The sequence below is a fragment of the Meriones unguiculatus genome, chromosome 8 (assembly GCF_030254825.1).
Source record: "Meriones unguiculatus strain TT.TT164.6M chromosome 8, Bangor_MerUng_6.1, whole genome shotgun sequence".
Taxonomy (NCBI): Eukaryota; Metazoa; Chordata; class Mammalia; order Rodentia; family Muridae; genus Meriones; species Meriones unguiculatus.
Window position 1 is genome coordinate 90,465,553 of NC_083356.1, and position 26,097 is coordinate 90,491,649.

At 44.8% G+C, this 26,097-nt stretch overlaps 1 protein-coding gene and 1 long non-coding RNA gene across 3 annotated transcripts in view; one reads left to right on the top strand and one right to left on the bottom strand.

Moving 5' to 3' along the window:
• The window catches only part of Kif5c (kinesin family member 5C), a 148,892-nt gene that overhangs the window by 66,102 nt on the left and 56,693 nt on the right, over positions 1-26,097 (top strand). For both annotated transcript variants that reach the window (XM_060390134.1, XM_021654036.2), the window contains exons 5-11: positions 1,803-1,851; positions 2,149-2,204; positions 2,923-3,010; positions 6,038-6,162; positions 8,488-8,592; positions 8,941-9,089; positions 19,814-19,962. In XM_060390134.1, coding sequence (XP_060246117.1) covers positions 1,803-1,851; positions 2,149-2,204; positions 2,923-3,010; positions 6,038-6,162; positions 8,488-8,592; positions 8,941-9,089; positions 19,814-19,962 — 721 coding nt within the window. The remainder of the gene's footprint in view (positions 1-1,802; positions 1,852-2,148; positions 2,205-2,922; positions 3,011-6,037; positions 6,163-8,487; positions 8,593-8,940; positions 9,090-19,813; positions 19,963-26,097) is intronic.
• Positions 15,421-18,740, bottom strand: LOC132655898 (uncharacterized). The gene is made up of 3 exons (XR_009593848.1): positions 18,597-18,740; positions 16,059-16,348; positions 15,421-15,512 (listed from the first exon to the last, which is right to left on the bottom strand). It is a non-coding gene; the product is annotated as an uncharacterized LOC132655898 (long non-coding RNA).

A 26,097-nucleotide genomic window follows, 5' to 3' on the forward strand; every position in this document is an offset into this window, starting at 1 on the left:
TGGCACCACCCTAAGGCTGGCTGCAGGGAAAGCCTGGTTAGAGGGGACTAAAATTGGGCTTTGAGGACTGGACAGTGGGAGTGTAGCCACTTGAAAGATTAGGGAGAACAGTTAAGGGCTGGTGGTATAGTCCAGTGGTAGGGTAAGGCCTTCCCTACATGAGACCCTGGGTTCAAGCCCCAGAAGAAAAACTCTAGACAATCAGAGCAAACCAACAGAAACAAAGAGCTGGGAGGAGAGACTCCGGAACGTCAGGTAGGAGTGTCCAGAGAGACGGGAAGGAGGAGTTTGGCAGCTGAACAGACAGGTGGTGTTAGAGTACAGGTGGCCAGGAGCAGGTGCCAGGCACTAGATGTCAAAGCAGTGATTGCAAAGCTGCCTGGGAACTGGGGTGGGGGTGGGGGTTCCAGGTGATAGCGCATGAAAGCTGATAAGCCAGGGCTGAGTCGGAATAAAGATTCGTGCCAGGGCAGAGGAGTCTTCAGGGTTCCCAAACCAGAGAGAGGTAGGGTTGGTCCCGTCCTCTGACAGGCACAGCCCAGCTTTACAACTGTACGGCTACACTCATGGCTGGCCTGATGATGGCATATATCCTGAGAAATGTGTTGTAAGACAGTTTTATCATTCTGTAAGCATCATAGATCACTAGGCAATATGATCTTTTGGGGCTGCTACAATTTATGTGGATCACTATATTTTATTTTTGTCCAGTTCTCTTATTTATATTTCAAAGATGCTAGTGAGTATTATGGCAAGTTTATTTGGGAGAAAAGAGTCAGATATAAACAGTGTGGAAAATCCTGGAAAGAAATTTTCACTTCTTAAAGACTGATGGCTTCATTTGCCAGATCAGGAAATTGAGGCTATGTGTACATTACATTCCTCAGATCTTATTCTTAGTTTAAGCATCTCATGACTTCAGCTACCAGACCAGTCACCTGGGAATTCTGGGTTATGGTGTCTGAGACTCTGATTTAGTAGGATTGCAGTAGTTTTCAGGGTTCCGTAATTCTGTAGCTGATATTGATATGACTGGGGTTGGGCTGAAGTATGAGGATAATTATTTGAAGGCTTCCTTTTCCTTCCCCAGTCTAATCATATTTTGTTTCGCTTTGGTTTTTGAGAAAGAGTATCACTCTGTAGCCCTGGCTGGCTTTAGATTTCTGACAATCCTCTCACTCAACCTTCTGACCCAGGATTGCCCCCACACCTGGCCAGTTGTCTTTATTAAACCCCGTTTGTTCCAACCCTTCACAGACTCCAAAGCTAGTACCTTCATCAGTGCTCTCCCAGGTATCTTTCTGAGCTCCTGGAGTTCCCAGCATCCTCACTTAGCCTCTCCTTGCTTCCTTCGTATTAATGTGTAAACTTTGTTTGCATGGATCTGACAAGGCTGTGGCATCATGTAGTCAGGTGAGGTCTACTATGTTGGAGCATCACCTGTTCAAGATGCCTTCTCTCGTGGCTGTTACCACACACAGGCGTTTGCTTGGTATTCAGCTAAGGCAGAACTGAGTCCTCTTGTAAGAGTCTGCCTAGCATCTCATGTAAGGAACACCTGGATGGAGACCAGAGGAGCCAGAGCATGGAGCTAGCGAGTGGTCCATGTTTTACAGATGTGCAAATCACAGGGGCCAAGCAGGAAGAAACATGTGAGGGCTGATGGTAGCTCTGTGCTCAGGACTCTGACCTGCTACTAGGGATCTTCTCAGCCACAGCAAAAGCTTTTGTGAGTTTAATAGCGATGTTTTGGAAATGTGATAATGGTATTTCCATTCCAATTTCAATTTGTCTTTAACTAGGTTTCCTATTTTGAGATCTACTTGGACAAAATAAGAGACTTGCTTGATGGTAAGTTGCACCTGAATTTGGCTGTGTTTGCTTGATAATTGAAGTTCAGGGGAGGTTGAGCTGAGTTAGGGCACTTCTGCCTGGACAGCTGATGGAAACTTGAGTGATGTTTGCCTTCAGGCTGTGTGCTCTTCTCAGCTACAGTTTAAACTTGAAAATTGGAAAGGATTAGGCTTGCCTATCGTTTTTTTGTTGTTGTTGTTTGTTTGTTTGTTTTTTTAACCATCACTATTCTTGCAACACAGGATTTTTAACTTTCCTTTTCTTCTTTGCATACCATCATTTTTGTCACTACAGTGTCCAAGACCAACTTGGCTGTTCATGAAGATAAAAACAGAGTCCCCTATGTAAAGGTATGAGAAGACTTGTGTTGATGCAGCTAACTTCTCTAGTCGCTGTCCAAATACTTTTTATATGAGATGTTATAAAGAGTATCCAGAAAGCATCGTTAACCCTGAGCCTTATCATGGATGTGGCTACAGAAATCAACACTCAGCTTCTTTTGTATTGTAGCTTTCCTGTTTGTAAATTGTATATATATAATTTTTTTTTTGGTGCCGAGGATCTAACCCAGTGCTTCCTGTATAAGCTATGAACTAGTACACCCAGCCCTCTTTATGAAAACTGCTATGTAAATATTACCATATAGTATTGCTCCTATTAAAGAGGTTTTGGGATTGAATGCAATGGTTTATGCTTTGTACCTCGGCGGAAGCATGGTGGCTGGAATGAAATGATGGAAGCTGAGGAAGTACCTTTCTCATTTCTTCTCCTCTCATAGTTTTTCTTCCTTTAATTTCTGCCTACTGAAAGCATTGCTACAGGGTATGAACACAAGCTTAAAAGGCTTTTCCTCCAGCTTTACATCCAGTTTTCCCAGGGCTAGCTCATGCTTTTCTTTAATGTAGAATCCAAGCCCCAGGCAAGGCAGAAACACTCTTGGTCAGCATTGCAGCCTCTCTGTTTGTCTGTACCTTTAGGGGAAAAAAAAAAAAAAAGCCGTTGAGCTGCTTTGAAATGCTGTTGCTTTCTGTCGCAGTGGCCAGCCTGACCTGCTTTTCACTCTTGCAGGGGTGTACCGAGAGGTTTGTGTCAAGCCCGGAGGAGGTCATGGATGTGATAGATGAAGGCAAAGCAAATCGACATGTGGCTGTGACAAGTAAGTGACGTGGTGACCTGTACACTGTCACGTAGAATACCAATGTCTGCCCTGTGTGCAGGATGGCCGGGCAAGGAGGCACATGTGACACTTGCATGGGAAGGCAGCAGAGAGCGGTGAGCAGACAGACTCTGGCCCACGTGCAGCGTGACTGCATGTAGTACTCAGACGTCCTGCAAATTCATGTCAAACACGGAAAAACCATTGGCGTTCTACCAAGTGCAAGGAGGGAGTTAGAGCAAAGTCCCTCAAACACATGCTCACAGCAGACACACTCCCAGAGGCTAACGTGCCAGGCGACTTCCGCACATGGTTCACGTCTCAGGGAGTTCCACGTCTGTATTAGAGCAGCAGGGGCTCCTTGAAGAGCTAGCACTATCTTTTATCAGAGCGATGTGGATAAAGGAGTATGATTTCAGACAGAGCTGAAAGAACGAAGAATTTCTAGCTTTGAGGAGGAAACAGAAATCAGGAGAGGGTGTGCGGGCAGGGCAGGGCATGGCATCCACGTTCTGGGTTCTGATGCTGAGGAAGATGCGATGTGCTGCTGAAGCTAGGGAGCCAGGCCTGACCAAGCGTCTGGAGAACTCTCTAAGCCTGGCAGCTGCCCCAAGTGAGGCCTGCCACCGAGGAAGGGAGTGAAGGTACTGTGTGGAAGAGACTCAGGCAGTAGCTGATGACCGGTCTACATTCCTCTAAGAGCCGGGTCTGACGCTCCTCTGTGGATGGGCTCCAGTTCTGTGACTGAGAACTGAAATTCTTAGCCTCTTCCCTACCCCATGGCTTGTCAGAGGACACTCATGTACATAGCAGTTTTCAGAGCTGACCTAGGCTCTCGTAGAGTGTAGGAAACATGGGTTCCCTCTGCCTGAAACCCGAACGCACATGAAACTTTTCTCGCTGAGTTTTCCAAGCTGTTAGTCATGAGTAGTTCACGGTGTACCAGAATCGGCTGCCAGCTTCAGAGCTGAGCATCTAGGATAGTATTAGTGTTCTTATCATTCTGCCAGGGTTTTTAATTTAATTGTGTGTGTGTGTGTGTGTGTGTGTGTGTGTGCCTGTGTGCACGCTTGTGTAAAGGTGCATGTGGACATTAGAGGACAGCTTTTGGGAGTGGGTTCTTCCTCACATTTGGGCCTCCAGAAATTGAACGTGGATGTCAGGCTTGACAGCGAGCATCCTGACTTACCCACTGAGTCGTGTCACCAGCTACGGTTTCTGTTTTAGTGAGGTAAGTATATTTAACAGTGCTCTGCTGTTAAAAGTCTATTTGCATTGTGGGTAACATCTCATCATGCGTCTCCACAATGCTGCCTCTTCCCCAGCAGAGACCTGAGACCTTCCCCAGCTCATACCCTTTCAGCAGCTGCTTCACTGGCTGTGTCAGCTCCCTAGCTCCTGTTTTCATTTTCAAGATCAGCTGGGCCGTTCAGGATGCTGTGAAGTTCTGTAGAATTCTAAAATTTTAGGTAGATTTTTTTCCTTTCTGTAGAAAATAGCATTGAGATTTTGATACAGTTGTATTATATGGAGTATTTTGACCAATATTTACATTTGTGTTTTTTTTTTAATGTGTATGCATGTGTGGTATGTGTGAGCAGGATCACATATGGGCAGGTACTTGTGCATGTGTGCATGCTTTTGTGTGTGTGTGTGGCCCAAAGTTGATGGTGGACAGCTCTTTGGCTTGATCTTGACATTTTATTTTTATCGAGGCAGACTTTCTCACTGACACAGAACTTTCCAGTTCCAGCTAGTCTAGCTAGCCAGCTAACTTTGGGCCTCCTCCTGTCTCTGCCTTTCTCCAGCACTAGGATTATGGGATAGCCGCCATGCCTGCCCAGCTTTCACAGGGCTTCCGAGAGTCCAAACTCCAAACTTCTGCTTCTATAGCAAAGCTTCAACTTTTCAAGTCATTTCCTCAGCCCCAATTTTGACCTTTTTTTTTTTAATTTGTATTATTTATTTTCTGTTTATAAATGTTCTGCCTGCATGTATGGCCTCTCACCGGAAGAGAACACCAAATGGCATTATAGATGGTTGTGAGCCACCCACCGTGTGGTTGCTGGGAATTGAACTCAGGATCCTTGAAAGAGTAGCCAGCACTCTTAACCTCTGAGCCATCTCTCCAACCCCAATTTCGACCTCTTAATGCTATTTAATTTTTTAATAAATGACTATGGGTTATGTTTCTATTCATCTGTATTTGCTTTAATATTTTTTAGGCAATACTTTGTAGCTTTTGTCTAAAAATCTGTTATTTTTCTTTCAGTTTATTTATATTTTATCCTTTTATTGCTATTGTAATAGATCATTTTTAAACATTTTCAGGTCAGGAATTGTTAGTAATGTATAGAAACAAATGCTCTTTACATGCTGATTTGTAACATGCAATGCTGCTAAGTGTATTTATTTGTGACTTTTAAAAATGGGAATCTTCAGAGTGTTTTAGGAACAACCTGGTAAGATGCTTTTTGAGGGATCGTGAAAGTTGAATGGTACATTTGTCGGGCTCTGGTGGAAAAGGAAGCACTTTCCCTGCACCCCGACCTAGTGAAGCACATTTACTCTGTGAGGCCTCTGTGTGTTTCTTATAGAGGTGTGTGTCTTCCTCCTCCTTCATGGTGGTCCTGGTAAGCCTAGGCTACACACATGAGTAGGACAAACTGAATCAGGTACTACATGTGAAAGTCTGAGGGTTTCCACAGGACCAGCACAGAAGCTGTGGGCTTCTCGGTGGGTGAGATTACTGTACGATATGAGGTATAGGGCTTCTTGCAGACCCTGAGATACTTTAAATTGCTCAACTAGAGGGTGAAGTTAATTCCTTTGTCACATGAAGGCATTCTAAATCCATCATCTCTAGAATGCGTGGGTTTTTATTTATATATTTTTTCCTTTTAAAATTAGAAATGCTGGCCTCAGATACATTCTGAGTGACCCGATTGGTTGAGCTCCAAAGACCTGAAGTTTGCTACCTATGCTCACTTGTTCTCTGTAGGGCAATAAACCAGTCTTTCTTTTCAGACATGAATGAACACAGCTCTAGGAGTCACAGTATCTTCCTGATTAACATTAAACAAGAGAATGTGGAGACTGAAAAAAAACTCAGTGGGAAGCTGTATTTGGTTGATTTGGCTGGGAGCGAAAAGGTAATTGGTTCTTGTTTAGATTGTCTGTAATTTCCCCCTATTATTTGCTCAAGCATACAGTTGTATTTTTGTTCCTTTTACTTCTTGGTTTTTAAAGAGGTTTAAAATGTTGAGGCATGGTATTGTCAAGTTTCTTTGCTTTCTCATTTTCTTCTCTGGTCCAAAAGACCCCTATTTGGGTCAGAGGCATGTGCTTCAAGGCTTGTAGCCGATGGCCTTCAGCAGGTGTAAGTACGTCTTAGCCTGTCGAGGCAGCTGCACAAAGGTGGGAGGGGTGTTCTTAGGATGATAGGAGCCCACCTGTTGTGTGGACTCCAGTAGGCTAGGGAGGGCTCTACCCCTGGAACATGGTGGCCCTGCTTCTGCAGCTTTGCCTTGCTGAGGAAGGGTCTGGAGTCTGGACTCTGCCAGTGTTCCTGTTCTACTGGCAGTGTGTCTGAAGCAACGGGTCTCCCATGAGGGAGTGGTTCCTCTGGGTTGTGAAGCCTTCTTTGGTCTCGTTGTGACCCTCTTTCTACAACTGTACTCTGTTGTGTGCCCCCAGGCACTAGCTAATACCACATCTGGAATCACCACTCTTCCCTTCTCAGCCCCCTCCACTGCCTGCCCTAGGGGATGTTCCCACTGCTACACTCAGGTAGGGCACAACCCCTTTAGACACCATCACAGAGCCAGTTCGTATGCACAATGCCTGTTTGTGACATCAGCTGGTCCTCATCAGGGCTGGCCTTGAAGCTCAGTCAGTTTTTCTAGCTGTGCAGGTGATTGTCACCGCCTCACACCTCTAAGCTCCTAACCATGGCCACAAACATCTACGTAAGTCATTGTTTGGGAATTGTCCTCTTTCTTGCCTTTGTTCCGATCGGGAAAGCATCGGATATTTCTGGCTGGGCATCTCAGTCCCTCCTCAGGATCAAGGGAGCACATTGTTCAGTTCTAGACTGACCACTAACTTGACTGCCCTACTGGGTACAGGCTGGTACAGAAGGCCTTGTGAAGCTGAGTTGTTTAGGGCTGAAATATACCTGACAGCTGCCTCTTGCTGACAATTGGGTGCTTCTTGCTAATGGTACTTAGGAGGTTATTTCAAGTGTTCCTTCTAAGTTTTGTTGTTGTTGTTTGTGTTTGTTTTCCTTTTCCCTAGATGAGTCTGTATGAACGTACTATCTTGAGAACAGAGCCGGGGGCTTCCGTTCCCATTACTTCAAAGGGCCATCCTTCCCTTAGGCTGGCAGTGAGCTCATCGCCCTTGCCTGCCAAAGGAAGCTGACAGATAGCCTTGCTGTGAATATTTCATGGAGTTAAGATGCTCAAATTAGAGATCACCTAAAAACTCCTGTAATAAGCTGCTGCTTTTTGTGGCTCATACTCCATGATGTCTGTCTGTAAGCAAGCTGCCCTCCACGGTTCCGGGGCAAAAGTCTGGCCTATTTTCAGAACCCTGCCCCTGGACAAACATTCTCCTCTGTTATTGGGGTGGGGTGAGGTGGGCTCTCCTTTGTATGTATTTTAATCTATCTTGTTCCGTTTAGTTATTTCTCCTCTTTCCTTTTTTATTTATTTATTTATTTTTAAGAGAGCAGCTGTTTACTCTGCTTTTGCCCAGTCCACTAGGACAAATCTTACCAAATCCCCTCCCCTCCTTAAAAAAAAAAAAAAAAAAATGGGCAGCGTTTATAACCCGCTGTCTGTAGAGTAAATGCTGTAAATGTGAAATGATCTGTACTAAGACAGCAGAGGAGGCACTGGGCATGGAGGGAGAAGAAAAAGCAAATTTACAGTATAACACACGTTCTTGTCTTTTCACGTCTCCTCAAGCCTTTTTAGATACCCCTTCTTTCCTTCCTTTGCCCTTCCACTCTCTTTCCCCTTGCTGCAGAAACAACTAGAGAAGGTCTAAAGTCATAATGCCCCCTCCCATCTTTTCAGTCCTTTGCCTGAAACTGGGGCTCATAAATGTTTTCTTTACTATGCCCCACCAGACCCCACCTGACTGGGAGGCTGTGGCTAGGCCCCCAGGCCCCAGCTCACTACGATGACAATACTTGTGGAGCTGGTTTTCCTGGATGGATGTCTCCCCAGGAAGTAGCTCCAGTTCCCCCCACCCTTGAGGCATCTCAGCCCTTCCACTAAAACCCAATCGAGAGGAAAATGACAGCAGGAGAGATCTCAGCTTCTGGCTCCAGGGACAGCAGGATCCTGGTGGTTCCTACCTACTGTCGTTCCCTGCTTCCCTGGAGGGCCTGCCTACTTTCCCTCTGTGAGTTGGGCTTTCTGCTTTGTGCTCTCTCATTTGTCCTCACGGCTTTTTCTGTTCTTTGGTAGGTCAGCAAAACTGGTGCCGAGGGAGCTGTTCTCGATGAAGCTAAAAATATCAACAAGTCTCTGTCTGCTCTTGGAAATGTGATCTCTGCCTTGGCAGAAGGGACAGTAAGTAATCCTGTCACCGTCTATTAAATAGTATTATGGGAAGCTGCCTTTGGGATTTGTGTATTCTCTTTGCCATATATCCCAGCCATTCATTCATTTTCCACTTTGCAAGAGAGTAGAGGGATTCCTGGCCGGGGTGCCCATTGCTGCGCGATCCACTGCACTAGAAAGCATGAATGGTGATGCTAACCTCCTATGACATGGGTCACGGAATGGACATTCTTTGGCAAGATCCAGTGACCTGGCTGCAAATCCTTATCCCACATGTTTCTAAGTTTGGCTTGCTGGCTTCTGTAGCTTTTCTTTGAATGGGCTGTCAAAACCAATACTCCTTCTCTTCCTAAATAGAAAACACATGTGCCATACCGGGACAGCAAGATGACTCGGATTCTCCAGGATTCTCTTGGTGGGAACTGTAGAACCACGATTGTCATTTGCTGTTCTCCTTCAGTCTTCAATGAAGCCGAGACCAAGTCCACGCTGATGTTTGGACAGAGGTGCGTGTGGGGCCTCGGAACCATGCCCTCAGGGTTCTAGATCTTAGGTGTGGATGGCTTGGGGCAATGGTTAACCAGGCAAATCATGATTAAAGTGCACCTAGCAGGTGATCTGTAAACTTTTGAGGCATTATTTACTGAGGGCACGGGGATTGTGTTTTCAGTAGCGGTCACCAACGTGCCTGCCAGAGGAACGATGTTTAACAAAACAAAACAGAACACCCAACTCAATGGTACAACTATTTTTGGTCTTCATGGACATGAAACCTAACCTTTAGCTCTATACAATTTCACATCCACTATTCTGAAGATGGATAACACTTTTAATTCTGGAATTTGCAATCTATTGCAAAGTTGTTTATAAAAACAACCAGAGACTTAGATAAAGGCAGAGTAGAGGCATACATAATGGAGGAAAGGAATTCTATGCATTAATCCTGAGGGTAGGAGGCCTGAGGTACGCGTGAAGGAAAGGGGTAGAAAATGACCACAGGCCTGAGTCAACACGCCCTGCCTCTAGTAGGTGGGCAAGTGTGAAGTGCTTGGAAACACTAAAGCAGTGTCCATAGGCATGGATGGGTTCTTACCTTCTTTGCCTTTCTTAACACACTCCTTTTCACCTACCTGGCTCTGCACCCACAGCTGGCTTCCTTCAGTCTTGTTTGTTCAGTCTCCCAGACCCCTCTTCTCAGCTGTGTTTTGGGGTGTTGGTTATCTAAGCATGGGATGCTGATCTGAGCATCTTTGGTGCCAGCTGAGCTGAACCCAGATAGATGTGTAGAGGAGGGTTCTCCTCCCACTGTTAGTGCCAAACAGCTGATGGCCATCTCTGTGGGCCTTCACTGCCTCGGATGTTAATGGGGCTTGCCAGTACATCCCTGCTTTAGTCCTGGGGGTGTGTGTTGTATGGTTATAAGCCCAAGAAGTAGTTTCAGATGGGACAGATATGTGTGAGAAATTACTACAACTTGTTTGAACTGCATCACATCATAGAAATTTTCTGAGCCTCAGCAGGATGGAGAATTATTCAGCTGTGGGCTGTCAAAATAATAATTGTGTTGAAATGTTGTAGAATCATCTATCTTTTAACCTAGATTTGGCTCCCTGCTTCTTCTGAAATGACTTCCTTGAATAGACCAATGTTGAGGCAGTGGCATTGCAGTAGGGTGACACCTTTGTTTCCTGGCCATTGAGCCATTTTCCCCTTTTCTCTGAGCCTCACTCACATTTCCTTGCCATAGAGATGAAGTGGCTCCTTCCAAGGACTTTTGGGGGGATGACATGAATTGTTTCCATTTTCACTTTGCCCAAGGGCTGCTGGTACAGAGGAGGCCACCACTGATTTCAAGCTCACCTTAAACACTCCAACACTTTTAATTCTGAGAATTGAGAATTGGAAAGGTCTTGTAGTGGATAATACTAGACTGAGAATAAGGAACAGTACTGTAATATTCTGTAATATTCTGGGATGGATTTAGAGGAAATAGATTTCACTTCTGGAACTAATGGATAAAGAAGTGCTACTGGCAATTTATGCTTCTAGGAAGTGGAAGGTAGTATCAACTAAGCTGGATCTATCCCAAGTGCCAGATAACCAGTGTTCATTTTGTTCTTATTGCAGAACCTTGGGCAGCATAAGTTCTATGGTTCTCCCAAGGATGCCATGGGAGTGTATATTTTTTTGCTGGGCAGAAGTGCTCCAGGCCCTGAATAAAGAACAGCACATGTTTTAAAGATGTAGAACACAACAGAGTCCACAGGTGCCTGAAGGCACGCTGTGAAGAGCTGAGCCAGCCTTTGTTAAAGACTGTAGGTGTCTAAGTCTCATTTCCTCTAGCTTGTCTCTTTAGCCCTCTGAGTGCCCAGCACTCTGCCAGTGCAAAAGTAGAAACCGCCTCCTGTGCGTCAGAGGGCAAGAGGTAGTCCAGATACCTGGCAATCAAATAGCCAGATTAAAAAATTTGTGTGGATTTCTTTTAGCCTCTAGCATTTTATTCTTTAGTTTTAAATTACTCTTCCATAGTACTTTTCTAGCATTTTTTTCAGAAGAGATATTTGTAACTTCGAGATGCACGAACTCAAATCACCCTATTATCTTGGCAGTCTGTTTAATGTTCCTTGATTTGATTGGGGTTGGGGGAGAATTCTTCCTTCACCAACAGAGGGACACACCAATCAGTGGGTCCTGGTTCTGCACCAGTAGTTCAGTCTGTTTGTATGTTGAATGGGAAGGGGATTGATAACTCAAGGAGAGCGGGAGTCTTTGTGCTCCTGCTCCTGGTGCGCACTACTTTCAGAAGGAAACCATGCCATCATTTTAATCAAGCCACCTGCCAGAGTGACAGCTGGGTTCTGCAGAGACTGAATAGTGTACATGTAAAATTCATGTCACAAGAGTGTGAGAACAAATTACCTGCAGAGACAGAGTGAGCAGTTTAGTTAAGGCATACTTTGGTGTACTTGACATAAAACCAAGAATTAAATCACCTCTGTTGGAGAGAGCCTGTTGCTGGGACACTGGTACGCTAACTGTAGCTCTTGGAGGAAGAGATACTGTATAGTGTAAGTTTAACTGGAGGCCAGCTCTTCACTGGGTGTCAGAGTTGTAATTTCTCTCGATGACTAACCTTCCCCTCAGAAGCAGGGAGCCTTTTCCAGGCCTGGAGAATGCTTTGGAGCAAAAGTGAGTTGTGAGGAAAGCATAGGTGTTTACTTGGCAAATGAGACTGTTCAGCCCAGAAGTTGTGATGTTAATTCCGTACCCAAATGGCTAAGCTCTTTAATCATACACTGACCCAGCTGTTGCTCTGACTACTTTTTAGATGGTTGATGTTTGTACTCAGTTGATTGAGTCAAGTAAATGACCCTGGGTAATGAATGTGGCCCTCCTGATCATTCAGGGGCCTTGAAGAGCAAAACCTAGGGTTTCCCAGAACTGAAGACCAGAATACACATTTGCGCCTACATTTCCAGCTGGCTGCATGGACCTGACTTAGCTTTGTGACCCCCTCACCCCCACTCCCAGACTCATGAGCCAGTTTCCTTAGAAAACAAGATGGAGATGAATACTTGACTACCCCTCCACAGAGAGCACTGCCCTCTCCCTCAGTCTCCTCCTTCCTCACCCTCTTTCCCCTATTTTTCCTCCTCTCTCCCAACATTTCCTGTGGAGAGCATTCATTACAGACTTCTGTGTGTTGAAGGTGTGAGGTTGTCTAGAGCCTCCTTGTTCAGACACCATACTCTCTGAACACCCAGAGAACAAAGGAAGATGCTGAAGGGAGAGGTGCCAAGAACAGGCATCTTCCTGCTCCATAAGGAGGCCAGAATAGTTAGAGGAGACTCTAAACATAGCCAGTGTGCTTGTCACTTTGAACCACGGCCACCAGTGAAGGTAAGTAGAAGAGATCAATGAGGAAACAGGCTAGGGTGGGACTTCAACTGTGGGTGTTGTCTGATGCGTCAAGGGCTTCTTTCAAGTAAGTGCACATGATGGGCATGGCTTCAGCACGTCGGGCGTGAGTGCTCAGCCTCAGCCATTGAAGTAGACATGCTTAGTTGTCTTAGGCTCATGTGTGAGCCTCTTCATGTGTGAACTGGATATTCCGGGATGGAAGGTCTGCGGGTTTCCAGGAAGGCGGTGATACTTGAGAGCCAAAGGTGGCTGTGTTTTCATTCCTCAGTAGACATTTCTAAGAGAATCTTTTCTAATGTAACCATCTCAGTGTTTGCATCCAAATGGAAATTGTGCTGTGTCCCGTGATCACTGTTGGCTGCACTTGGAACTGGCTTTCCCTGAGGCTTTAATGCCTTTAAAAAACTTGGCCTCATTCTCTCCCTGGAGGGAGAAGAGAGCTGATACCCAGGCAAACCCAGATGACATATTACTGAAGTGGTGTTTGAACCACTGCAGCAAAGCAACACAAGGAAAAACTGTAAAACAGACACCATGATAATGGCATCCACACAATGAGCCAAGTGGATCTTCTGTTAGGGAAGAACAAGATTAAATAAGGACTCTCTAAGGAGCCACAGGCTAGGCTTTTTTGCTCAGTGCTAGCTGGGGTTCCAGCTGTAAATAGGCAAATGTGTCAGCACTCTTTAGGGTTAATCACAGGGTCTTACAGTTAAGATTAGCAAATAGCTAGAATACAACTTCAGAAGGTCACTGGCTTGTTTACCTGTGACATGGAGATAATGTCCCCACCCTATCCAACTGGACTTTTTTGCTCCTTCCATGCTGTTTGCATAACAATAAGCCATCATGTGAGAGACTATATCACCCTAGTGATGTCTAGTCTATCTTTACTGTATAAACATACTCTGTGATGCTGGTACAATGCCTCCTGACACATTTCTGAATAAAACCTGTTTTTAAGCAATGTATGACTGTTAGACTTCAGACAAAATTATAAAACTGGTCTTAAGAGCCTTTCCTATTTCCTGCCACCTTACTGAGTTCATGTGTGGTTGTGAACTAACTGGCATTCTTTGGAGGCTAAGCTGAGCAATTAGGCACATATCTGGGTCACAGGCAACAGTTCCCATGTTGAATTACCATGTATCTACATATAATGATCTTTAGTGTGATGCTAGGCAGTAAATGGAAAAAAATAAAATAAAAGATCCAGGAAACAAAAGCCTTTTGACAGTTTCTAAAGTGAATGAAAATGAGGACATGGACCACTCCTAGGTCTGGTTGAGGAGAAGGGTTTTATTGTAGCTAGAGGGAGATCTTGTTCAGTCAGAGGCATCTGGGGGCATCCAGACCGAACTGGGACATGAGAGGTGGGGGAGGGAGGAGAGCGAGAGAGGAAAGGGAGAGAGGCAAGTGGACCAAGAGAGGAGCTGAGGACCAAGAGTGTGTGTGGATGAAATGTCAGGTTTATACAGATGCTGGGGGAGGGAGGTGAAGTCTTTGGGCTGGAGAAGTTAGGAATAGAGAGGTGAGAAGTGCTTGGAGGAGCCACAAGTACTGAGTGGACCTTGTCTTAGGTTTCTTTAGAACTTGGCGTAAAGCGTACGAGGCAAAATCTATTTTGCGTTGGCCAGCTATGGAGCATTTGGCTTGCCCTAGTATGATTGATATGCCCAGTGACACTACATTGGAGAAAACTGATTTTTCCTCTCCTAGCAGGTATCAAATGCAAATAGCTTTCTGGTTAGATGTGGGACTTTGTGCCTGCCACTCCTTTACTCTGTGCTGGGATTTTGTCTGGTCTGAACTCCAGAGGGTCTTGGGAGTGCCGTCACAGGCTCTGAGAGGTCTTAGCTGCATCAACCTTGTGGTATCTGGAAGTGTCTCTCTTTTTTCGTATGCTTATGTCGTAGTTGTTGTTTTCCTTTGGCATTTTTATAGTTTGTCTTTTGAGTTTGTTTATTTTGATTTTTTCTTTTGAAATTATAATTACATCATTTTCTCATTCTCTTTCTTCTCTCCAAACCCTTTGATATACTCCTTGTTCTCTTTTAAATTCATGTCCTCTTTTTCATTAATTGTTATTACATACATTTGTATTCATATATATTTCTAAATATAACCTGCTCAGCGTGTGTAATGCTGCCTGTTTGTATTTTCAGGGCTGGTTCTCCATTTGGTACTGGATAACCAGTTTGTGTGTTTGTCCTTGGAGAACATTGTTTTCCCCATTCTCAGCATTCCTTAGTTGCCTGTAGTTCTTTGTGTAGAAGGAGGTCTGCTGGCCTTGAGGGACAAAGAACATGAAGTTGAGTGGGTAAAAAGGATCTATAAGGAGTTGGGGGAGGGGAAAGAATGATCAAAATATATTGTATGAAAAAAAAACATTTCTAAGGCAAATAATTAAAAGCTCAAAACAAAGTAAAAACCATTCATAACCCAGGGCTGGCTGCAGATATGACTCAAGTTAAAAGCATTTCCTACTCTTGCGGGGGACCCAGGTTTGGTTCCCAGCAGCTATATGGTAACTCACATACATACAAACAACATTCATACATATGAAATAAAAAATTTAATGTTTGTTTTAGATAGGCTTCCTCTGTGTAGCGCTGACTGTCCTGCACTTTGTAGACCAGGCTGCCTTCAAACTCAGAGATCTCCCTGCCTCTGCCTCTGTGTGCTGGGATTAAAGATGAGTGCTATCACACCCGACTAAAAAGAGATCTTATTAACCCACCCACCCACTTAGTTAGGAAAACACACTCTGTGATCCCACAGTGTATCCTACACTGATGTCACATGGCTGGACGCCCACAGGAGGAAAAAGCAGTCAGCATAGCAAAAGGTAGGGAGTGAGGATAGTTCTGTATTATCTCCAGATTTGCTAGAGTTCGTAGTAAAAGGACAAAGATTGCAGCCATCCCACATTGCTTTCCTTCGGGTCTCTTAGGGAAACGAGGACTGAGAATCTTTTATTCCACCCTGCAAGATTGTTTCCAACAGTCCTAAACAGAAGAATATTTGTTCTATTAAGAAAAACTCTGGGCACAGAAATTCAGTTTCTCTTTCAGTAGCGTTGGTTTGTTCTCCAGTATGGAAATGCTTGGATTTGGTGTGTTTTCTTTAAAGAATGTATTTGGATTAATTCTTTGAGAACTGCATACAATGAATTTTGATCATATTCACCCCCAACTCTTTCCTTGTTTCATCTCAGATCCTCCTTTCACACCTGACTCCTCCCAATCTTGTCCTTTTTTAAGAAAAATAACTCACAGAGTCCAATTTGTGGCTTCTGGCAGGGGTATTATACACCACCCATGCACCCATGAATACACACACACACACACGCACACGCACACACACAGGATACATGTATCATAGGTGGAGAGATGTTGCCTTTCTATGTAAATTTATTTCTGTAACTGACTCTTATGGAATACAGCATACACATGGTAAAAAGCATAAACTTAACGTATACAGTGTGTAGACATTTACCGATATACACAAACGCCTCCCATTGCCTCAGAAACCTCCCTTTTGCCCCTGCTTACCCAGTGTTCTGTGCTCGAGTGACCACCATCCTGACCGCTCCGCACGGGTTGGAATTGCAGGCCTTTGAACCTTACAGCATACCATCCCAAGCACCGTTTTTATCCAGCTGCTTTTGTGCATCATTGTGTCTGGGAAATTCATTCACACTGTTGGGTGCAGCCGTTCAGTGTTTACAGTTCTACACCATTCTGTTGAATGTATTTATGGTGCTATTGGTGGCTGCTTAGACTGCTTTCACTTAGGTGCTATTATCAATAACATCGTAGGTGTCTCTTGCCTGTGAACAGACCTGTTGGTAAAAGTAGATATGGGTCATAGGATGTGACATAGTTTTAGCTGATGCTACCAACCACTCTTGGTTACAGTAACAATCCATACCCGTTGTGGGACGTCAGAGGCAAACTCACTACCCTTTCTCAATAGTTAGCTCTTCTGTTGGGCATGGAGAAGCATCTCGACTTCCTCAGTAGTCAATGATACCTAGTTTTCTTTCTGCTGTGTTATTGGGCACGTCTTTCAGGAACTACCCATTTACATATTGGCCTGCTTTTTTTGTTGTTGTTTTTTTTTTTCTTCTTGATTTATAGGAGTTACTCCAGCTAACTCTGTAGTCTGTATCTGTGTGTATTTTAGTACCTTCTATTTTATGACTTGCCTTTTAGCTCTCTTACTGGTACATTTTAATGTGGGAGGCTCTAAATTTTATAGTCGTTTTTTTCTTGTATATTGTATTCAAGAAATCTTTACCTAATACAAGGTTTTGACGTTATTCTCTATTTAGTTTGTTTTTGTTTTGATTTTTTGAGATAGGTTTCTATGTGTAATAGTCCTGTCTGTCCTAGACTCATTTTGTAGATCAGACTGGCCTCAAATTCACAGAGATCCACCTACCTCTGCCTCCTGAGTGCTGGGATTAAGGGTGTGCGCCGCCATGCCTGGTTTATTCTCTGTATTTTCTTTTAGACATTTTACCGTTTTACCTAATGATGTACCTGGAATAGAATTCTTAAGTGGAACTGGAGTTTTATTACCATAGGTTGAAGGGACCGTGTTCCTGTTCTGTGGTATAAGCACTTCCCGTGGATCAGATGGCAGTGGTGCAGAGTGTGTGTCTGGATCATCGGTCTGTTTTGTTTCTAGCCAAAGCTTCTGGCTACGTATGAATTTCAAGGACTATGGCTTTCTAAGTACTCATATTCATTCCTTTAATTTGGTGTGTGCCTGCGCGCACACACATGCGCATGTTCTCTCTTTTTTGTTTTTCTAACATATGGGAGATATTTTAAATCTACAGAGCCATTTTGGTAGAGTCAGCTTTTTCTCTTAGCTGATTTCCCCATACACTGGCCTCATGTCCCATTTGGAGCTGAAAAAATTCTAGGGACTCAGTGTGAGATGTGGTTTCCACTGTGGCGTGAGCTCCAGGTCAGAGTCGGGCTGCATTATTTGCTCTCTCTTCTGACTCTGCTAGGCTGTCCTGGCCCTGCTTTGTGCCCTGTTTCAATCACTGTAGTGGGCCTCTCACCTCTGGCCACTGGTTAGGTCCATTATGGGTCCCACAAGCAAGTTACCTGTTCTAGCTCTCCTTTTGAGGCTTGCTGCTCCCGTCTCTCCTCAGGCTTGTTTCTACCATGGAATACCTTATGTTTCTCACTACCTTTTCATACCTTTGTTAGACTTGGCAAATTGTGCAGGTTGAGAGGGTTGTCTTTTCACTGCCAGGACCCTGGTTACTACAGAAATAGAAGAAAAGGAATTTTCTGGGCATCTCAGAAGTCAAAATCAGTTATCCTGAAATAAACTTGAGAGGTCTGCTTGAGTAATGTGCCTCTGGGTAACCCTGCCTGGAGAGAGCACAGGGGCTCCATTCCTTTCTCTCTGGTACCTGGTGGAGTCATCAGGGCATTATTTATGACTTAGTAAAATCAGTAGTCTTAAAGTGCATCCTTCAGTGACAGCAAGCATTTTAGCCATGAGTTATTTTTCCCACTTTCTGACTGGATAACGGAATGGACACGGCTGTGCCTCTGCTTGCACCCAGACGCCAGCCACAGCACAGCCTGAGGATGTTAGAAGGTGAGGTGAGAAAGCAGACTGCAACAAGCCTTTAAGTAGTAATAAAATTACTGCTATTGAGGAACTGGAGTTGAGACAGTTCCGGGGAGAGCAGCCTCAAGCTACAGCAAATGAGAATTATCCTAATTCTTCAGCGAGTCCAACGCTGATGTAGTTTAACTCCTCTTTCGACAGTTGGGTTATTTAGTTGTCTTGCTTTAGCAATTAATTTCAGAATGACATCTGTAGCACTAGGGAGGACTGTTGAATTTCTTGCACCAAAATAGAAATCATGTCCCCAGTGTCATTTGACAACAACAGTAATTAACCTGGATCACACATCAGCTGCCCCAGCAAACATGACAGTCCTAGAATTGTTTGGAGATTAAAATGAGAATGGCAGTAGCAAGTAAGACAGAACACGCGCTCTGCCTAATGAGCAGGTAGCAGACGGGAGTTCCACACAAGGAGTCTAGCTTTACCTGGACATGGCTGAACCTGTCCGTTTCTGTGCAGGCCTAGGTGAGCCAAACCTTCCGTTTCATCTCACCCAACACAGGTGCTGATTTTTTTTTTTCTCCTCAGGTTCTCCTTTCATCTGGCATGCACATGACATCACACCCCTATGCCACATGCCCTAGGAGATCATAAAAAAATCAAATAAAAAAATGGTGCCCCTGAGGAATGTTCTGAATTTGGAAGTTATAAACATTAAAAATCTCAACTTCTGGCTATTTTAAAATAAAGAGATGATTTAAGAACAATTGCCCTTTACTCTAGAATGGTGATGCTTGCCTTTGAGAAGGGGATCAGTAAGCAGCCATGGTGTCACCTAGTCAGCCTCCCTCACCATAGGCCCACCTACCCTATGGTCATGTGTTAACATCTGCCTAACACTTTGGTTCTAGGCACCAAAGGTGAATAAGAGAAGTAAGTGATCATTCATTTTGTGCCACTGACATAAGAAACCCCAAGCTTTAAGAGCCTGGGAATTTGTTTGTCTGTCTTGGTATGGTTCCTAATGTTTTATAAGTGTTTATTGAATTAATTGGGAATTCTGTTTGGAAGATAAGTCTGGCAATGATCTATGGGATGCTTCAAGGATCATGCTAAACACTGGAGTGAGCCTATAACCTATGGGCTGACAACAGACTGAGTGGGGCACAGAGGAAGTTAGACAAGATGGGACCCTGAGACACAATTTAAATTAAATCCTATTGGACTTTTATTGGCTGATGGAATGTGAGGAGAAAAGGAAAGGGTGGTTTTGGAACCTAAGGGAGCAACAACAGTGTGAGTCCAGAGAGATGGCTCAGCAGTTAAGAGTGTTTGTTGTTCTCTCATGAGGCCTGGAGTTCAGACCTCAGCATCCATGTCAGACAGCCCACAAACACCGATAGCTCCACCCCTTCAGGGATCCAATGTCCTCCTCTGGTCCCCAAGGGTGCACACATGTGCCCCCAACCCACCTTAGACACACATACACACACAGACACATAAACGCACACTGAAAATAACTCTTTTTAAACACTGAAGTAACGGTGTCAGTAACCCCGCTTTGAGAATTGTAGGTAGCTGCTACAGGGAAGTCTCTGAACTCCCAGTCCTTTCTTGACATGAAGGGAATCTGAGGCTTGATTATATAAAACCAGTAAGTGCTAATAGATTCTCAGAATTTACTCCTATGTCTTAATCCCAGAGCAAAGACCATCAAGAATACAGTCTCTGTGAACTTGGAACTAACAGCAGAAGAATGGAAGAAGAAATATGAAAAAGAGAAAGAGAAGAACAAGGCCTTGAAGAGTGTCATCCAGCATCTGGAAATGGAGCTGAACAGGTGGAGGAATGGTGAGAGAGAATGGAGCGGGGAGGAGGCAGGGCACCCGCTTTCTCCTCCCAGTGACCGTTGGCATCTTGGAGCCTCCTGGGAAAGAGCATGATTGTAGAATTCAGGCATTCCCACTTCCTGTGATGACGACTGTTTTATTATTTGTTTCATTAATATACTTTATTATTTCTGGGCACCATGCTATACCTCATTCCTTCTTGTGGCCTGTGTAAAAGGATGTGGGAAAGATAGCTTCAGTCAGTCATTCTTGCTAAGTCTGTGTATGTGCATGTGTGCATAGAAGGGTGTACATGTGTGGGGAGGGGCTCGTGTTTGTGTGTGTATGTGTGTAGAGGGTTGCACATGTATCGAGACATGTGTGTATGTGTGTGCGCGTGTGTGTGTGTGTGTGTGTGTGTGTGTGTGTGTGTGTGTGTGTAGATGCATGCCCATCAGGGCTCACATGTCTACACATATCCATGGAAGCTAGAGAGCAGCTGTGGATGTTATGTGCAGGAAGACTGTCTATCTCCTTTGAGACAGGTCTCTCATTGGCCTGGAGGGTTCCATCAGGCTAGACTAGCTAGTGAGGCCGCATGGATCAGTCTCTCCACCTCCCCAGTTGCGGAATTACAAGGGCATGAGCCAGGCCTGGCATTTTCTCATGTACTTGGGCTAGATCTTAGCTGCTTGTATTGAGCATCAAGCACTTTCCCCAGCCTGGGCAGAACCTCTTCCTGATGCTCTGCTTTCTATATGTCCTTGTCCTTCACTTTCAGGGATCCTTCACTTCCAGGGATCCCAGTTGATGTTTGCAGAGCAGCTTCTGAGCGTTTCTTTGACTAATTCAGATTGCTTTGGCTAAGTGAAAAAGAGGATATGCTTCAGTCTTGCCATTTGTTTGTGGTTAAAAGTCACCACTGGCAAGAACTTGCCTTCTCTGACCCTCCTCACTGTCAGGCTCTTCCAAGTATGACGTAGTGAGCAAAAGAAGCCCTTTTCTAAAATGGACTCTGACAGGCCTGCTTCACGACTAGTTTCTCTCCCCTTCTCAGTCTCTTTGGTTTGTTCTATAGGAGAAAATATCTGAGAGCTGGTGTGCAGCGGGTGGGTGGGTTGAGGGGGAGGTGTTGGGAGTGGCTTCCAGATCCCAGGGCAGACATATTATTTTGGTGACTTTAGCATGATGACGGAGCTGAGACTGCCGGTAGCGGTCTGTTTTAATCTGGAAGCAAGCCGGGTTGGAGCTGTGTCTCAGGATGGGGATAGCTGGCAGTCGTTTGCTCCTCAGGTCTTTTGCTCCCCTGGGGTGTGTATTTCAGCAGCTACTGAAGCCTGTGGTGTCTCGAGGGTGGGAGCCTGGGGGTTGCTGAGCAGGTCTGGAGGAAGCTGTTTGCACCTGCGCAGTGAGCTGGGAGCCAATTGTGGGTGACGGTATTTGCTGTTGTTTCCTGCTAGTAAGAGTTGGGTATCAGCGAGCTACTTATTTAATTGAAAAGCAATTACGTGGCAAACAGGAATTCAAGAGAAGATGGAATATTGACCTAGTAGCCCAAATAACAGGATTTTTCTCTTTTCTGAAGCGTTTCTAGCTACACATGTGTTTCAGAAGCTGCTAGAATAATTGAATAACTCAGCACCTGTGCCGGGTGACGATTCTGAGCAGTTTGGCAGGAGCAGAAGAGTGGGGAGCGCAGAAAGCAAGATGGGAGGGGGTAGTGAGACAGCTGTGGGAAGCTTTGTGGCATTTTGGAACATTTTTTCGGTCAGTTCCCTGTTGGATGACAGGGTCATTTAGCAAAGCCCTTTAGTGAAGGGCTGGTTCAGTGGCCCTAGAAGCATTGTGAGTTGCACAGTAACCTTGTTTTAATCATTTCTCATCTTTTGCCTAACTCCAGCAAGCTGGTCCTCCAACCCAAATCCAGTACCACCCTGTGGAACCTACCCTGGCTCGTTTGCCTGACTTCCTGCATGCCTAGCATCTTTTTGATGTTCTGTATCCCCTTCTTGGCTTCTGCATATGCCGTCATTTAACTGGTTATCCCACTTCATCCCCACTGCAAATCTTTGAAAAGTATGATTTCTGTTCATTTTGGTGGGATCCTTCATGAACCCTTAAGCTACATAATTTGAGAAAAGAAGATGGTAGCCATTCATGGGCAAGGAGAAGGCAGTTGAACTGAGAGACAGGAGGTAGAAGGGAGTGGATTGGATTGACCCAGACAGGTACTGAAACAGAAATTTGCAGGGTTTGGTGAGGACTGGCCATTCAGAGAGGATGGTATCAAGCTGGTTCTGAGTTTTTTTCTGTCTTGGCCAAGTTGGCTAGGAGACAGAACCATTATATTAGACCGTAAATACAGAAGAACCAGATTGTGGAATAGTGAGGTGAAGAGGAAGCCTGAGTGCCTGAGAACATCCAGAGGAGAGTGCCATGTAGGAAGGTAGGTCTGAGGGTCTGGAGTTTAGGGACTTTGTGAGCTGCAGAGGAGAACAAGTGTTACACATCTCTGGGTAGAGGTTGAACGCACAGGTGGAGAGGCAAGGCCCCTATAGGAGATAGAGTACAGAGGGAAGAGAAAGTGGAGGTTGACCCCCCCACACACACACACAAAGCCTTGTCTCCACTGAGCAGCTGAGATGGGAGGTGTCTTACAGATAGCCTTGCCTTCCAAGGTGGCTTCTCTGGAGCCACAGGTTTTCAAGTGCAGAGAATATGGAGTACAGGTGAAAAGAGAGTAGTGAGGCAGGGTGAAAAGACTGGTCCCAGGATGAACTAACAGGAAGTGTAGAGCTGTATCAACGATTAACTGTACATCATGTGATATGTTGGTGTGTACCACATCCACAACAAACCAAGTCCCGGCTCTGCTCTCTGCTCTCTGCTCAGGGTTGAATGATGTGTTGGTCTCTGGGAGACCTGTAATCTTAACCAAAGTCCAGTCCCTTCTGTCATCAGTGCTGCTACACATGAAGCAGTTGTTTGGAGGCCAATGGTATGAGTGAGAAAAGTACCACCCCAGAAAAGGGATGAGCTGGAAGCCTTTTGGTGCTGTCCTGAACCAGTTCCTATTCTTTGTGCCCGAGTCCTGAGGTGCGGTGGCCATGTGGAAAAGAAATCTGGGATGGAGACAGTGTTATGTCTCCCAACTCCCAGAATGGCTGCATATTGCCAGGTTCCTTTTTGAAATATGGAATACATGCATTGGCTCTAAACTTCTAAGAGGCAGCTACTTAATTTGCTTTAGCGTTCCCTGGGTATAGATATTTCCACTTTGGGATCTGAACAAGTTCCAGGAGCCCTGACAATGTGTGCATTCCCTGGGAAAGCTATTTCTCTCCTTGCATGGTGTGCTTATACGTTAAAAGCTTCACTGCTCTATTCCAGCTGTGAGAGAGCAAGGAAGAAGTGTGTGCGCACATCTGTGCCTGTGAATGCTTGGGCTTTCCCCACTGACTATCACAAAGAATACAGTGGCAATACAAGCTAGGAGGAAATCAGTTGCAAATCAGGTACTTGCAGATAAATTGATGCATAGCACATTCTTGTCCACTTGGTAATGACAGGTGATGCAAGACATTACTAAAGGAAGAGGAATGCCCACTTATATACCTAGAGGCTGATCTAAGGTTTAACCCTTCCTACTTCCACCTGGGCCAATTTTCAGCCTTAGAAGCTTGATACTGTATAGTGAAAGTTTATGTTTCCTTCAAGACACATGTTGAAATCACCATTCCTGATGGTATTAGGGGGTGATTTCTTTGGGAGTAGTCCTACTTAGGATTTTTACTGCTGTGATGAAACACCATAACCAAAAGCAATTTGGGGAGGAAAAGGGTTTGTTTATTTGGCTCACACTTCCACAACACTGTTTATCACTGAAGGAAGTCAGGGCAGGAACTCAAACAGGGCAGGAACCTGGAGGAAGGAGCGATGCAGAGGCCATGGAGGGGTGCTGCTTACTAGCTTGCTCCCCATGGCTTGCTCAACTTGCTTATATACCCAGGATCACCAGCCTAAGGTCGGCTCCACTCTCAATGGGCTGGGTCCTCCCACATTAATTACTAATTGAGAAAATGTCCTATACGCTTGCCTGAAGCCCATTCTTAGGGAAGCATTTTCTCACGTGAGGTTCCCATCTCTCAACTGACACTAGCCTGTGTCAAGGTGACATAAAGCTCGCCAGCACAGGAGGTGATTATTGCCTTTGTGATTCCCATGAGACTGTGCTTCTTCTTTTTCATGAAGATAACAGGAGGAGTCACCTGCACACTCAGAAGAGCTGCCCATGAAAAGAGCTGTGTTGCTACTGTAGTGTCAGACTTCTACCTTCCAAAGTTATGAGAAATGTTTCTGTTGCTTAGAACACCCCATCCTGTGGTACTGTCATGGTAGCTCCAAGTGACTAAGATGGCAGCAACCCCTTTAGCATCACAAGCTGGGCAGTTCTCGCCTGCATACACAGTTGGGCCCCCAAATCCAGGTGTCAGGACAGCAGGGAGAGGTCTGGTGTGTCTTCAGATATAAAATGAGTATAGTGGGTTTCGATTTGTGTAGCCAGTGGAAATCACACTGCTAAATGCTTCCTTTTGTTTGGTTTTCTTGAGACAAGATTTTGCTGTATTGCCCGGGCTGCCTTTGACCTTTGATCCTCCCGCTTCAGCTTGCTGAGTGCTGGAATTTCAGGAGTGGACCACTATGCCTGTTGAGACTTGCTCTTTCAGCATCAAGTCTGTGGAAGATGCTGATCCCCTCTTGGGGTCATCGGTGTGAGCTCACAGGAATTAGCATTTCAGTCAAGATGTCTATTTTGCTAGGTCCTCTTTCTTTGAAATCACAGCTAAACTAACAGAAATACAAACCGCTCAGCAAACCACTGGCCTATTCAAAAGGTCATGAATGTTAAGAGGGCACAGGATCTGGCTAGCCAGTGCATTAGAAAATCGCTCTAGACAGGATTAGGGGATGCAGAAGCTGCTACAGTATTTTTAGGAATGAGAGTGAAGGATGCTATTTGTATGCAAAGCAGTCTCATAAAGGAATGATTTTTTTTTAACTTCACATTTATATAATGACATCTTGTAGCCAGCTGCTCTTGCCCATCTGGCCACTTAAAGATTTCCTTTTAGTGTCTTTCGATACAGAAAATGCTTAGCAATAGGTTTGCCACTAGGCCTATTTAATTGGTATTAAAACAAAACACCTCGTTTGCCAGATCTGCAGTGGTTTCTGGTGGAAGCTGTGAGTGACCTGCAAATCCCTGCCCTGGAGTGGCCAAGAAAATGCAATTACCTCTGTGTTCTCCAGAGGCTTCAGGGACTCAACTTAGGAAAAGAATAACTAGCTTGTTGCCATTTCATGTGTGAAATTTTAATGATTTCCTGGCAGTCTAATGGTATTCCTAAAGAGAGAGAGAGAGAGAGAGAGAGAGAGGGAGAGAGAGAAAAAAGAGCCAAATAAGCCCATTTTAGAATTTTTAACTAATAGACCTAATGAGATTTTTTTTTTTTTTGGAGGGGGGGGTTTAGTCTGCTATTCTCATCCATCTAACCTGATAGATTTCTATTTCTGCAGAAATGTTATTTATGCTCTCTGGAGCTTTTTGTCTTATAATTAGAAGGTTCTGCAAGCCTTATAGGTATGCTCCGAGTGAATGCTCCTGTGTAAACACAAATCTTTTTAGTCCTTAAAGGTAATTATAGCTGACAATAGTAAATGCCAGGATGCTTATTTAAAGAAGGGAGGCCTTTCAGCTTAAAAAAAAACCAGACGTTTTTCAAGGTTATAAGCTCCTGGATAGGCAGCAGATACAAGCCTTGTGGGCTGGGTGAAAAGAAATCGGCTTTTAATAAAGTAGAGAGAAAAATAAAAATCACGCTAACCTGCACTTCGTGGTCTCTCCCCCTGGCTGGTTCCAAGGCACTGCCCCTCCAGCTCTGGCTTGCAGCTTTCCTCTCGGTTACAATCAGCTATTCCATAATCATCTTGTGGAGTACACTGCAGTGCGGGGACTATTCTCGATTAACACGGTGAGATTGCCATGGAGACGGATTGCCTGGTGTCAGCTCTTGCACTGTGTTGGGAATTTACAGTCCCTAGACATCTTTGTGAGCTGGATGTGGGGTAGTTACCAGGGTCGCTTCTGGAAGTCATT